Source organism: Eumetopias jubatus, unplaced genomic scaffold (genome assembly GCF_037043125.1).
Source record: "Eumetopias jubatus isolate StellerSeaLion01/CBP00866 unplaced genomic scaffold, mEumJub1_p1.0 scaffold_9, whole genome shotgun sequence".
Taxonomy (NCBI): domain Eukaryota; kingdom Metazoa; phylum Chordata; class Mammalia; order Carnivora; family Otariidae; genus Eumetopias; species Eumetopias jubatus.
Window position 1 is genome coordinate 40,832,150 of NW_028274815.1, and position 13,625 is coordinate 40,845,774.

General features: G+C 50.7%; 1 protein-coding gene across 2 annotated transcripts in view; it reads left to right on the forward strand.

Annotated features, from left to right (window-relative positions):
• Positions 1-13,518, forward strand: part of TRABD2A (TraB domain containing 2A) — a 51,843-nt gene extending 38,325 nt beyond the window's left edge. For both annotated transcript variants that reach the window (XM_028122491.2, XM_028122492.2), the window contains 4 exons: positions 512-686; positions 4,445-4,535; positions 10,773-11,030; positions 13,167-13,518. In XM_028122491.2, coding sequence (XP_027978292.1) covers positions 512-686; positions 4,445-4,535; positions 10,773-11,030; positions 13,167-13,350 — 708 coding nt within the window. In that variant the 3' untranslated portion in view covers positions 13,351-13,518. The remainder of the gene's footprint in view (positions 1-511; positions 687-4,444; positions 4,536-10,772; positions 11,031-13,166) is intronic.
• The last annotated feature ends 107 nt before the right edge of the window (positions 13,519-13,625 follow it).

Sequence of the window (13,625 nt, forward strand, 5' to 3'; positions counted from 1 at the left end):
AGGAGCCTTGGGAATTGGAGAAGTAATTACAATGACCATGTATGGAATTTAGAAAACAGTTGAATGGTTAGAGGCATTCCATATATTTGGTGGTAGAGTCATAATTATTGATTCTAAACTATGTATTTATGTAAAATTATTTTCCTAAAGGAAGCATGTGCGAATCCAACAAGTACAAACTACGGATGTGTTAAGGCAAAGATACGGTCTCCTTATATAAACACATGGCGCCAAGCACTCTCATTTCAATAGAACAGAAGCACTGTCTAAAATAGCCCAAGAGTTCTTTCAGTGCACTTCATTTAATATGTTTGCACTTGGGTTACAGAGAATGATATCCCAGTTTGAAAAAGTAGCAGGCGGGAGACTCCCAAGAGCGGTGTGTCTGTCTTCCCCCTTCCCCCGACAGCAGCTTGACCATCTAGGCTGGGTGATTTTGTGCTCAAATTAAGCAACTTCGTTCATAACTCTGTTGCCCCCAATTTTTCTCTTTCTTTTTCTTTTGGCGGAGGTTCCCAATTTCATTAATGCCACGCTGCCACCTCAGGAGCGTGTCACTGCCCAGGAGATCGACAGCTACTTCCGCCGGGAGCTTATCTACAAGCGGAATGAGAGAATGGGGAAGCGGGTGAAGGCCCTTTTGGAAGAGTTCCCTGACAAAGGTTTTTTCTTTGCCTTTGGAGCTGGTGAGTCGTAGGTTACCTCTGCTGGGATGCTGGGCTCTGATGCTCCTTCCATGAAGGGCATGCTGGGGTGGGCGCCTGGTAGGAGGTGAGCTGAGTGGCAGACACCTTTGACTTCGTTCACTCGCCAAGTGGCTCCAGCTGATGCCCGAGTATCCAGCATGGTTGGAACTTTGCTGGGCAAGCTGGTACCTGTGACATCAGGAGAGCTCTCTTTCCACATGGTTCTCATGACACACTCCCCTGGAAGCTGGGAAGGCATTTCTCTCTCTTCTGAACTCAGCACCTTACTCCCAACTTCTTTCTGGCCCCTTTCACTTTTTTAACTAGTTCCCCTAAAATTTGTCATGTCTTCTCTCTCCTCTCTGACTATGAGCCTCCCAGGTGGAAGGCCTGGGGCTGATAGATCAGCTATTACCAATTGCTAACAGTGTACAGGGACACAGACTGGGACAATGATTTCCTTTTGTGGGGTTTTTGAAATAAATTATCTCCTCTTCTTGAGTGATTCTATCACAGCTTTGCACCCTCCAGAATTAAAGACAGAAATGCCAGAGGCTGGGTAGTGTGCAATATTTATCAAGTCTTCCAATTCATGACCATGAATCTTTGCATTTACTTAGGTCTTCTTTAATGCCTTTAATTCCTTAGTTTTCCTTGTACATCTTGCATGTCACTTGTTAGATTTAGTACTAAGTATTTTTTTTTTTATGCTTTTAAATGGAACTAGTTTCAGACATTTGCCAGACCATTTGCTGGCCTCGGCTTTCTCCTTTCAAGTCTTTCACTAGCTTCATTGACTTGGGCAAGTCACCTCCCTCAGTTTTTTTCACCAGTAAAATGGGGGGTGGGAGAGAAGCACTTCCAGAGTGGCAGAGTGAGAGGTCCAGTATAATTATCACCTGATCTCAAGATCCTCAGCTTTATTACATCTGCAAAATCTTTTTTTTTTTTTTTTGCCACATAAGATAACATTCACCGTTCCGGGGATTAGGATGCAGGTGTATTTTGGGGGACCTTTTCCATAACATCTGAAAATCAATTAATGTAATACCCCAGATTAGCAGACTAAAGGACAAGCACCACAGGACGCTCTCAATAGAGGTAGAAGCCAGACTCGATTGCTCTCCGCTCCTGACGTCTGGTGGTGGAGAGTGGGGCACTGGGTGCCGGGGGAAGGTGGATACTTCGAGATGACAGTGGCCTACCCTGTGGTGTGAGGCTGGGCAGCAGGTTGGCTGGCAGGTTGATCTGCACAGATCGTGGGGCAGGCCCTCCAGATGGGGTCTGTGCTGGACAGATGGCCCAGGCCAGACTGCAGCATCTGGGCTAGCCTCATTCTCCAAGCATAGCTCATCGTATTCCTGCAGCGCTGGGGCGAGGCCTCGCAGCTGCTGGGGGTTGGGAGTGCCCTTGGCAGCCGCTAGTGCCAAGTTCTCTTCCCGGGGCTGCTTTCTCCACCGCATGAATCCATTTCTCCTCATGCCTTCTGAGGGCTGTGGTAACCGGAGGGATCCCCAGAAATTGCTCCTGACACTTAGCCCTACTGGTTTAAGATTTACAAAATCTGTGGTTAGCAAACTTTTAATTGCAAAGCGAGGATAACCCAAAACTAAAAGCCCCAGCGTTTAAAAGCAAACAGCAACTTTTTCTGTGGGGGTCTGGAGATAAGATTTAGGGATGAGAAATGGAGCTCACTCTTGGAGGAGGAAGAAAATTAAGTCAAACGGAATAGCTTGGTTCCGTGATGAGAAAGCATTGGTAATGGGAGTCATTCGTTCACTTGACAAATATTGTTTGCCTTCCCAATTGGTTGAGAGCGTGGACTCTGGAGCCAGACCACTGGAGTTTGAGATGCAGTCTGCTTCATCTCTCTGTGCCTCTTCTCACCTGTAAAATGGGGATAATAATACACCCACCTTGTAGGATTGTTGGGGTGGGGAGATCAAGTGATGTGTAAAGCACTGCACCTCGTAATGCTCCGTGACTGTTAGCTACTTTATTTGTGTGATCACTCCCTGCTGTGTGGGCTTGGTAATGGCTGGGGCAGTGAGGGTCACAGCAGTACTCCGCAAGCTCAGTAGCCACACCCCCCCCAGTCCAGGCATAGTCTTGTATGTATGTATGTATGTATGTATGTATGTGAGAGAGAGTGCCTGCGCAGGAGGGGAGAGGGGGGAGGGGCCTCGGGGGAGGGGGAGGGACAAGCAGACTCCCCTAAGATCATGACCTGAACCCAAACCGGGAGTTGGACGTTTAATCGACTGAGCCACCCGGACGTTTAATCGCCCAGGCATAATGTGTGCACTTCTGCACCAGGGCTAATCTGGGCCTTGCCAATGTCCCTTTCATCTAAGCCCATTGCCTCTCATCAGTCTTGGGGTCATATAGCCTCTACAGTTGAACCCAAGCACATAGTAGGGCCCAATACCTTCTGCCATAGTCACTGCTCTCAGGCTCCCCAGGCTCCCAGAGGCTGATCCAGGTTCACTCTGCTTCCTAGAGCTGTGGGAACAGGACACGGGAGAGACCTACAGGCTGCTTGTCACCTCTCCTGAAGCGTGGATGTACCTTAATTTGCTGTCCCAGTCTCTGGTTATTGAATATTGAGGTGTCAAAACTGCATAGATTCTGCTGCTGCTTAGCGTGTGAAGCCCTGAAACTGTGTTACCTGTTTTCCAATTTAAAGTGAGATAATGATCCCTCTAAAGTTCTGCGCAATAACACCATAGGCTGCTACAATTTAATGAGCCATTTAGGACATTAAAGTGCCATACACCATCACAGAGAGGGACATGTCAGTTCTGAGCATCAAAACCTGAAAGGACGGGCGCGCCTGGGTGGCACAGTCAGTTAAGCATCTGGTTCTTGATCTCAGCTCGGGTCTTTTTTTTAAAGATTTTATTTACTTATTTATTCTCTTTTAGAGAGAGAATGAGAGATAAAGAGCACGAGAGGGAAGAGGGTCAGAGGAAGAAGCAGACTCCCTGCCGAGCAGGGAGCCCGATACGGGACTCGATCCCAGGACTCCAGGATCATGACCTGAGCTGAAGGCAGTCACTTAACCAACTGAGCCACCCAGGCGCCCTCAGCTCAGGTCTTGATCTCAGGGTTGTGAGTTTGAGCCCTGTGTTGGGCTCCATGGGGTGGAGGCTACTTGAAAAAAAAAAAAACCAAAAACCTGAAAGGAATGAAGGTTAATCCCAAGATCTACTTTTGGCCTTTAAAATGTTGATTTTAAGATGTCACTATAAGCTTATCTGTTTGATGTTTGTTGTTTGTTGTTTTTTATTAAAAGGGAAAAAGAGAAATAAAATTCAGGTGGAGGTTTCCAGCCATGATGGCTTCTGCTAAACGTAGGTTTTGATTGTGCATTTATCATTATGTGTCGGACAGAAGGGGGCTCAGGTCTCAGAGGTGGTTGGCTTGTATAAATGAGGAGAATGGTCAGGACTGTTAACACTACGTTCAGAGGCGGATGGGATTTGGTGTCTAGGCTGCCTCCTTACTGTGTGACTCTGGGTAGCTCACTGCACCTTCTGATCCTCTATGTCCTCATCTCTGCAATGGGGCTTATCACTCCCTGCCTGCGTGGAGGGCGGTTGGGAGGCCTGACTGCGGAAACTCTTTGGAACTCTCCTGGGCTGTACAGAAGGGACGGGGGGTTGCTGGGGTTGTTTGTTTGATTTGGGGTGTGTGTTTGGGGGTGTGTTTAGTAATCATGGGAACTGCCGTATTTCTGATCATTTTCCTTCCTGCAGGTCATTTCATGGGAAACAACACGGTGCTCGATGTCTTGCGGCGTGAAGGCTATGAGGTAGAACACGCCCCCGCTGGACGACCCATCAACAAGTAACCTTTCTGTGCTTCTGTCCTGGCTGGGGAGCAGCTGGGGGGCTGAGACCCCCCATGGGGCTGCCTGGGCACCAGGGTGGGCTATTCCCTGAGGGGCTTCAGAGGCCCCCAGCATGGCAGTTACCCCCTTCCCAGTCTGGCCACTATGTGGACACTTGGCACCCGGCTCAGTTGGCATCCTGTTGCGGCTGGGGCTCTGTCAGACATGGGTTGGCCGTCCAGGCCCTTCGGGCAACAGAAGCCATACTGGCCTTTTCCTCAGCAGTCTTGGGGCAGAGAAGAAGGAGAGGGGAGGACTGCTCCATGTTGCTGGGGGCCCCAGGATGGGAGATGAGGCTTAATGCTCAGTGCCCTTCCAGTGGGCATTTGGGAGGTTTCAGGGAGGCAGATGGAGGAATCAGTCATAATGTCAGGTCAGAGGGGCTGGAGGTGCAGGACGTGCCTGTGAGACCCATCTTGGGGGCAGGAGCTAAGCCCCTTCCTTCTCTTTCCCTAGGCTGTTTCTCCCCCCAGGTTTGCTCATTTCTCATTTTGATCGCCCTGTGGACCCTTCCTTCCCCTTCGGTACCAGTCAGCTTGGGCTGCCATCACAAAATGCCACAGACTGGGCACTTGAACAACAAAAATTTATTTTCTTACAGTTCTGGAGGCCAGAAGTCCCAAATCAAGGTGTTGGTAGGTTTGGTTTCCCCTGAGGTCTATCTCTCCGGCTTGCAGATGGCGGCCCTCTGTGCTCACACAATCCCAGTGTCTCCCTTTGTTCAAATTTCCTCTTCTTATGAGGACACCAGTCAGATTGGATCCGGGCCCACCTTAACAGCTTCATTTTATTTTATTTTTTTTAAAGATTTTATTTATTTATTTATTTAATTTATTTATTTGGCAGAGAGAGAGAGCAGGAGAGCACAAGCAGTGGGAGCTGCAGAGGGAGAAACAAGCCCCCTGTCGAGCAGGGAGCCTGATGCAGGGCTGGATCCCAGGACCCTGGGATCATGACCTGAGCGGAAGGCAGACGCTTAACCAACTGAGCCACCCAGGCGCCCCAACAGCTTCATTTTAACTTAATCACCTCTTTAAAGGCCCTGCCTATGACTACAGACACATTCTGAGGAATTCAGCCCAAAACACACACGTTCCTCGCCCGACTCCCTCCAGATCATGGTCACTAGCGCCCCCTCCTGGCAGAGATCTTAGCGGTGGTGAGGAGAATGCAGGCCCCCTCTGCTGAGGGGACAGAGAGAGGGTCAGCGGTGGTGTCTGCTCGTGGCTTGCCCAGGTGCCCTCTCTCTCCTCGGAAGGCTCCCTTCGGCTCATGTTGTTTCAAGCCAGGGCCTCTCCCTAGCCCCTCACTCCAGAGGGTCCTCCCTCACGGTCCAGTGCCCTCCTCCCCAGGGGCCGGGATTCTGCCAGTCTCCCTCTGAGCAGGCGGTTGTGGGTACACCCTGGGCCGGTCTCACCCCGTCTGTCTCCAGACCCGCATCCAGTGCGTCAGTAATAACAGTTCTTCAGTAGCACTTCTACTCTACAAAAGCCCTCGCCTGAGACTCCTCATTTCTCACCTTCATCACACCTCGGGCCTCCTTTCTCGGGTTCCCTCCTCTCCTTTCCCTTGGCTCTCGCCCTCTGGTCCACTCTTTGCTTTCTGTGGCACTAATCGTGCAAGTGTCCCTTCCTCAGAAAACTTCAGCGGTTTCTTACTGTTCTTTTCCAAAGTCCGGTTTCTGTGTGCTGATGTCTCGGCACCCAGGCTCTACTGTTTTTCCAGCACGGGTATGCTTCTTGGGTGAGCAAGCCTCCCGTCCAGGTTGCTGCCTCCATCTCCCCCTGACAGGGAAAATTCTGCCCCTCCGTCAGCCTGCTCTGCTGACGGCCCAAGTGTGGCTCTTTCTCTTCCTCTTCTCCGTCAGCCCTGGACGGAGAACCCAGCCCTTAGTGGTTCTCTGATTGTTTTGGGGGGACTGTGGGTCTTTCCTCACCTATTGGACTGTGTGCTTCTGGAAAGCAGGGTGGGCTGGGCCCCCGGGTCCCTTCTCAACCCCCTCCCCCCACCCCCGCCCTAGGCTGACTGGGTTGGTGTTTGGCATATAGTCCTTGTGGGTGCTGAAGAGGACCCTGCCGGGTGTGCGTGTGTGTGTACATGTGTGCGTGTGTAGGTATGTGTGTATATGTACATGGGTGTACATATGTGTATGTGTGTTCATGGTTCTTCTCAGGCTTCCTACTTCTGCTTCTAATCCTGAAACCTGCCTCTGGGAGGAAGTGAGGTCAGGAATCAGTATTTTCAAAATCACTCCGTGATTCTGGTGCACAGTGAGGGCCGAGAACCAGTGCTGACATCCAGCTGGGCTGCTCACATTTCCAGGGGAGGAAAGAACATTTATTGATTGATTGTCAGGAGGCAGCCAGGTTCACACGGACTCTCAGTGACTCCTCAAGGCCAGCCTGTGAGGCAGGTGTTTCTTCTCCTTTCCTGATGGAGAAACTGAAAGATCACACAGCTCATCAGAGCCACAGTACGGTTCGGACTCCTCCACCTGTGCACCCTTTCTCTTTCTGCCCTTTCTTCTTCTACGTTTTCCTCCCCAGATCCTTTGTCTTTGTTATGCAGTTTCCTCTGCCAGAGGTTCACTGGTCATCCCCACCCCTCACTCTGTCAGAATCTGTGAGTTCCAGTGCCAATGCCCCCCGTTCTTCTCTGCCCCAGCCTGCGTCCACCGCCATGCAGGAATTCCCAAGGGGTTTGGTGTGTGCTCCTGCCGTAGCTCTCCTGGCCTCTGGCACACAGTATGTGCTCCATTCGGGTAGTGTCTATGACTTTTTAGTGGTAAGCAGTGCTCCTAGGGGAGGCCACGAGGGATCATGAGGTCTGGGGAGGAGCTCCTGTTCAGGGAGAAGAAGCGGCGAGAGGATAAGGGCCCAGGGTGGGGGAAGCGCCCACAGTGAAGGTGCTGGTGAGGGCCAGAGGCTGTGGAGGCACCTGCTTCCTTCGTCCCCTCCTTAGCAGCCATGTGCTAACCCTTGAGGGATGATTCTGATCCTGTGGAACTTGGATCTGCGGCAGGCTGTGTGGGTGGGGGCACGAGGCCTTCCAGCTGGTGACCTAGCTTACTCCACCCCTGCCAGCCCCTTGGTCTTGGGGTAGACCACTACGAGGTGGACAGAGAGGGGCTGTACGTTGGAGTGAGGGGAGGGCAGCTGGCAGCCACTCCCCTGCACTTGTCAGCAGGCTAGAATACACAGGAAATGCCCCGGGCTGTGAAGCTACCGACAGGGGTCCTGCTGGGCTGATCCCAAGGGTTTAGCCAGTCCCGCACCCCCACACCCCTTCCCAGGATAATGGGTGCTGTAGGTTTTATTTTTGTTTTTGGTTTTGCTGCCACAACAAATGACTATAAACTCTGACTTCAAGCAAAAGACTATCTCACGGCTCTGTAGATCAGATGTCTGACACACGTCTCATTGGCTTGAAATGAAGGTGTTAGTGGGGCTGCATTCCCTCCGGAGCCCCTAGGGGAGAATCTGTTTACTTGCCTTTTCCAGATTATAGAGGTTGCTCTCATTTCTTGGTTTGTGGCCCGTCCCCCCATCTTCAAAGCCAGTGACGTTGCATCTCTCTGACCATTCTTCTGTACTTAACATCTGCCACTGGCCACAGAAAAGTTCTCTGTATTTAAGGACCCATGTGATTAGATTGTCCCACCCAGATAGCCTGGGGCAATCTCCCACCTCAGTCCTAGATCACACCCAGAAAGTCCCTTTTACCAGGACAGGTAACAAATGTATTCACAGGTTCTGGGGTTTAGGACGTGGACATCTCTGGGGGTCATTATTCTGCCTACCACAGACTCCAGTGAGGATCTGGTCAGTGTCCCTTCGGCTACACAGGGGTGTGCTCCAGGGTTCTGGTCATCCTTGCTGGGGTACATCCAGTGTCACTCATCCCCACACAGAGGGACTGGGAGAAAGGGGCATGCACAATGGAGTGCATACTGTGAGCTCAGCCCTGTGTGAAGTGTAGTGCCTGGGTAATTTCAATCCTCACAACGACCAGGTGAGATAGCTCAACTTTACAGAAACAGCAGGGGCTCAGAAAGGCTAATTACTTTGCCCTAGTTTCCAGGCTTGGGTTCTTTCCTGGATACCACATATCCTCCTGTGGGTATGTGCCCAGGAGAGGGGCCATGCCAGCCAGGGTGTTTCTTTCTTGGAGACTTCCGTGGAGTGAGTAGATTATGTGAAATGCAGGTAGGGGACAAGCAGTCTCTCAGCACAAGAGTCCTGTACTGTGGCCAAAATGACCGTGGGCCTAGGCTTCACAAGTAACTAGAGGTTTCGCTAAACTTTGGGAATTGAGATGGACCCAAACATGGTAACCTATAACTTCAACCTGTGATGGGATACTTAAGCTAGCCTAGAAGCTCTGGGGTGGATTGGGCTGTGTTCAGCTGCTGGGATTCTCTGTTCCTGGCAGAACAGCGGCTACCCCCTACTGCCCTAGGGGCCCTTAAGCCTATGCCTGAACCCTTGTGAACATTTGTCTGTAGGATCTCTCCCAGGAAATTATAGCGACGCTACTCTATACTCGCCATATTTTCTATAGTGAAAATAGACTAGCTTTATAACCTGAAAAAAAATCTTGATGAATGTTACTTGAAAATGACACTGAATCCTTGTTGGGACCTAGGGCAAGGAAGTTTATTTTCCTGGTCCTCAGTTTCTTCAATTGTAAAGTGGATGTTATAATTTCCAGGACATCTCGGCTGTGAAATACGAGAAAGATAAAAATCAGGGGAAGTAAAATTAATTTCTTCTGGATTAATCGCCCCCCCGCCCACACACACAGGGGTAATTAACTTGGTTCTCAAGCCCTGGCCTTGCCTACCTGCAGTAACTGGGCTGAGGTCTTCTTGTGTCTGTTGTGATGTGATTTGAACAGAACCAAAGCTGTGATTTGTCCCACTGTGAGGATCCACTGCTTGAAGCGCTGAGCCCTAGTGAATTTGAGTCCATGTTCTTTGCTAAGTAAAAGCAACAGACTTTTTTTGAGTGCCTACTGTGTACCAGGGCCTGTTTGGGTTATATGGAGGTCAAAGATGACATAGACATAACCTCTGCTGGGGCAGAGGGCCTCGGCATGGGGTCTGCCTGACCATCTGCTCCTAAATCCTAAATCTTCTAGGAGGCCACCAGAATCTTGGAGAGAGGTAGGTGGGGCAGTTTTCCTCTCTAGGCTCCAGTTTCTTTGTTGGCATAATGAAGAGGTTCATTTAAATGGTGTCACACTTATGTGTCAGGCATTGTGCTGGGCTCTGGAGACAGTGATGAATCTGGCAGGTCCTGTCCTCCAGGGGCCTTTTAGCTGTAACTATATGTTACTGGGATTCCCAGCCTCAGGTTCAGAATAGGGGCCTTTCTTCTTTCTTTGCCATTTGAGGAATTCCCTTCTTTTACCTTTTTTGCCCACCCTGAGTGTTTCCTTTTTTTCATTTTCTATCTCTTATACCTCCTCCCTTCCTCACACAGGGCCATGAACATTAATTGACATCTCAGTTCTGTCAGGTTGTGGGTCAGAATGGAGCCCTGCTTCTGGCTAGTGGGCACTTCATCAAGGCTCAATCAGGGCAGAACGACTGAGTTTTTATGTATGCGGGTCTGCTGCACGCACATTGTTGGAGGATGCACATGGCACATCCACTGCTCCCTTTCTTCAGGTGGATGCGCCCTCACTGCCTACGTCATGAGACAATGGGCTTGACCTCTAGTAGCTGGGATTCTTCTCTTTCTGACCCCTTCTCAACCCCAACTTAAATCCTTGACAAAAGTCCTGCTGTAGGAGGAAACTGGGTCCTTCTAATGGCTTACTTCCCCACTGGAAGAGATTCTTGGGGGTGGGACTACAGTCACCTTTAAGGGAAAACTAGAAGCAAGTTTGAGTTTCTCATCAGTTGTGAAAAACATTCCCTTTGGGAAAGATGGTTTGTAATTATACAAAAGTTAAAAGAAATCTATTTCCTCCCCAGCTGGGGGATTTGGAACGACTATGGTGACAGTATGGGAGGGAGAAAATAAGGCGTCAAAGTGATCAATTCTGGGGGTGGCTTCGAGAACCCTCCCTAGCCAGCTTGAACTTTCACATTATCTCCTTGTTTTGAGGCCCTGAGCACTGAGGGCGGGGAGGACGCCATGCTGTGCGACTCTCCTTCAAGTCCATCTTCCCTCCACCCCTGTTCAAAGAGAGAAGAGCCAAGGTTCCTCGTCGGGGCCCACCTCCCCGGCCATCTTTGCTACGGAAGTGCCCTCAGTGGAAGTGAGGGCGCCGGAAGCTGCGTCTGCGGCGCACTCACTGGTGCCTCCTCACGTGTCCCCGGCCGGAAGTGCCGACCTGGGTGGTGAGGTGGAGCGCAAGTTTCGGAGGAAGCGGAGGCGGCCGCGCCCACAGCGAAGGCAGCGACTTCGGCAGTTCAGCGATCTGTGGGTTCGACTGGAGGAGAGGTGAGGCAGTGGTTGGGTTTGGGCTGGGCTGGCCTGGGCCGGTGGGGAGCCCATCCCCGGCATCCATCCGTCCCACTGGTAGTGTGGGTGGGGAGCAGCCCGGAAATGCCCGTCACACCGCTTAAGAGGGAGGGGGTTCAAGGCTCTGGTGGGGGTGAGCGCCCCACTCATGGACCAGCTTTCCTATTTCTCACGGCTTCGGGCACTGTCTTCTGTTCACTGTGATACAGACGAATCCAGATTAAAGGTAGTTGCTTCGAGTCAGAGTAAGGGCAACATGTTCATCTTTGTGAAAGGAAGGGTGGGGGGCGGGTGTGGGTATGCCCGAGTGTGTTGATTTACCAGCCCTTTCTCCACTGCAGATCAGGGATTTCAGTGTTGCAGAGCTGGAAGCAACCTTGTGGGAATGGGCTTATTCAGCCCCCACATTTGACAGGGAGTAGGATGACCACAGCATGTACTCTCAGAGGTGCTTAGGTGGTGGTAGATCAGAGGTGGACAGAGGAGTCAAAGGTGATGACTCAGCCTGTTCTGCAAGGCATAAGACTTCTGGAAGAACTACATCAGAGGGGCCAGGGATCCAGGATCCAGATCAATTCAACCCAAATGTATTGAGTTCCTCCCATGTGCCTGCTTTTGTGTTGGGTGCTGTGGCTTTGGAGTAAACCAGGCATTAGCCCTCTGCCTTCATGGAGTTCACATTCTGGGGAGGGAGCCAGATTTTGAGTCGATTGTCTGCAAAGGAAGTGTAGGGTACTGTGGGAATGCTCTTTTGTTGGAGGTTACTATTTAGGGTTGGGGGTCAGGAAAGGCCTCATGGAGTGAAGGGACCTTTTGGCTGATACTGAGTAGAAGCCTGACAAAATGAAGCCCAACGGACAGAACTTTTGAGTCTTCATCAGGAGATTTAGGGATCCAGTGCCTGCACAGGTGTTTAGTAATAAATGTTGAATGAGTAAACAACTGAGCAAGGAGGGGAAGGAGTTCCAAGCAAACGGAACAATTTGAAGGCCTGGAGAGAGTGAGCATGTTGAAGAAACCAAGATGAAGTAATTATGACTGGAGCCTGGGAAGTCAAGGGGAGTGGGGTTGGGGTGGGGTGGGTCCAGACAGGAAGTGGAGTGGAGTGCCTGCAGAAATGAGGAGCCACTGAAGGCTTGAAGCAGGCATCCAGTGTGCTGTGGAATTGGCTTTTTAAAAAATTTTTTAAAAAAGATTTCATTTATTTACCTATTTGAGAGCGAGAGAGAGTGAGCAGGAGAGGGAGAGAGAGTCTGAAGCAGACTCCACGCTCAGGGCGGAGCCCGACTCAGGGCTTGATCCCATGACTGCAAGATCATGACCTGAGCCAAAATGAAGAGTCAGATGCTTAACCGACTGAGCCACCCAGGTGCCCCCGGGATTGGCATTTTTAAAATGGAGGGAAGCTGGCAGCCAAATGGGACCTGGAGAACAGGGACAGATCCTGTTGCATCTGTACCATGTTCCACGGTACCTGCCGAGGGTGGCTATTCAACTATCCTTCCTTGGGGGGTGGAGGAAGAAATTGTCCTATTCAGTTCTTTTTCAGTCTGGGCCATTTCCTTTCAAGGTGGCCTGGAGTCGGGCACTTTACACCTGAGCTGAGCTGAAAGGTCCAGCTGGGCCTGAGATCATGGGCCCCTCAACTCATACTGTCTTGACTTGGGATGTCTGCATGGTGTTCACACTGGACCTGAGCTGGATGGGGGGGCGGTGGGAGGGGGGAGAGCCAGATCCCAGGGAGGACACCTCATGGCTTGGATGGGCCTCTGTGTGTGCTTAGTGAGGAGGGTCCCTGCCTGAGATTGCCCAAGGGCTAAGGATACGCAAATCTGATTTGGGCCTTCTTACACCTAGAGTTTTAATAATCTTTGAACCAAGAACCATGTTGCCGGGGGAGAGTTGTCTGATGTGCTGGTCTTAGCACCTGAATTACTTGGATTTGCTGTAGCAGTAGTATTAAGGGACAAAGACACAGGAAGCCCATTAACATACTAAGATCCATTCCTGTCTTTAAAAAAGGGAGATGAAAAGAAGCTGTGTGGGCCTTCAGGGGTCTTGGAGTATCCAGTGGCTCCAGCTGAGCTCTGAGACTGTTTTTTCTTTTCCTTGTAGCGCCATGGTGCCACAACTCCAAGGCCCTGCTCTGGATAGATCCATCTCTGCTGAGCTGCGGCTTCCTCACCATGGGCATTCCCACCACAGCCAGATGGTGGCCAGCAGTGCCTGTCTGTCTCTCTGGACTCCTGTGTTCTGGGTGCTGATGCTGGCTTTCCAAACAGAGACATCCCTCCTGTAATGACTGGAGGAGCCAGGCCAAGCCCCGACCCCTTGGACTTGAAGGATGGCCGTTCCTGTACTCCACACTCTGGTCTGGCCTTGATAGGCCCAACCCGGGAAAGGAGATAGAATAAAATGCAGTGTTGGTTCTCTTTCCAAGGAATGACTTTGGGTTATCCAGCAGTGCTTGGGGGTGGGTGTTGTATGAAAAGAATTATAAATGTATTATATAAAGATGATTAAATACATTTTCTGTGTAGACTTTTTCCCACGGTATGTATATGTTACGCGAAC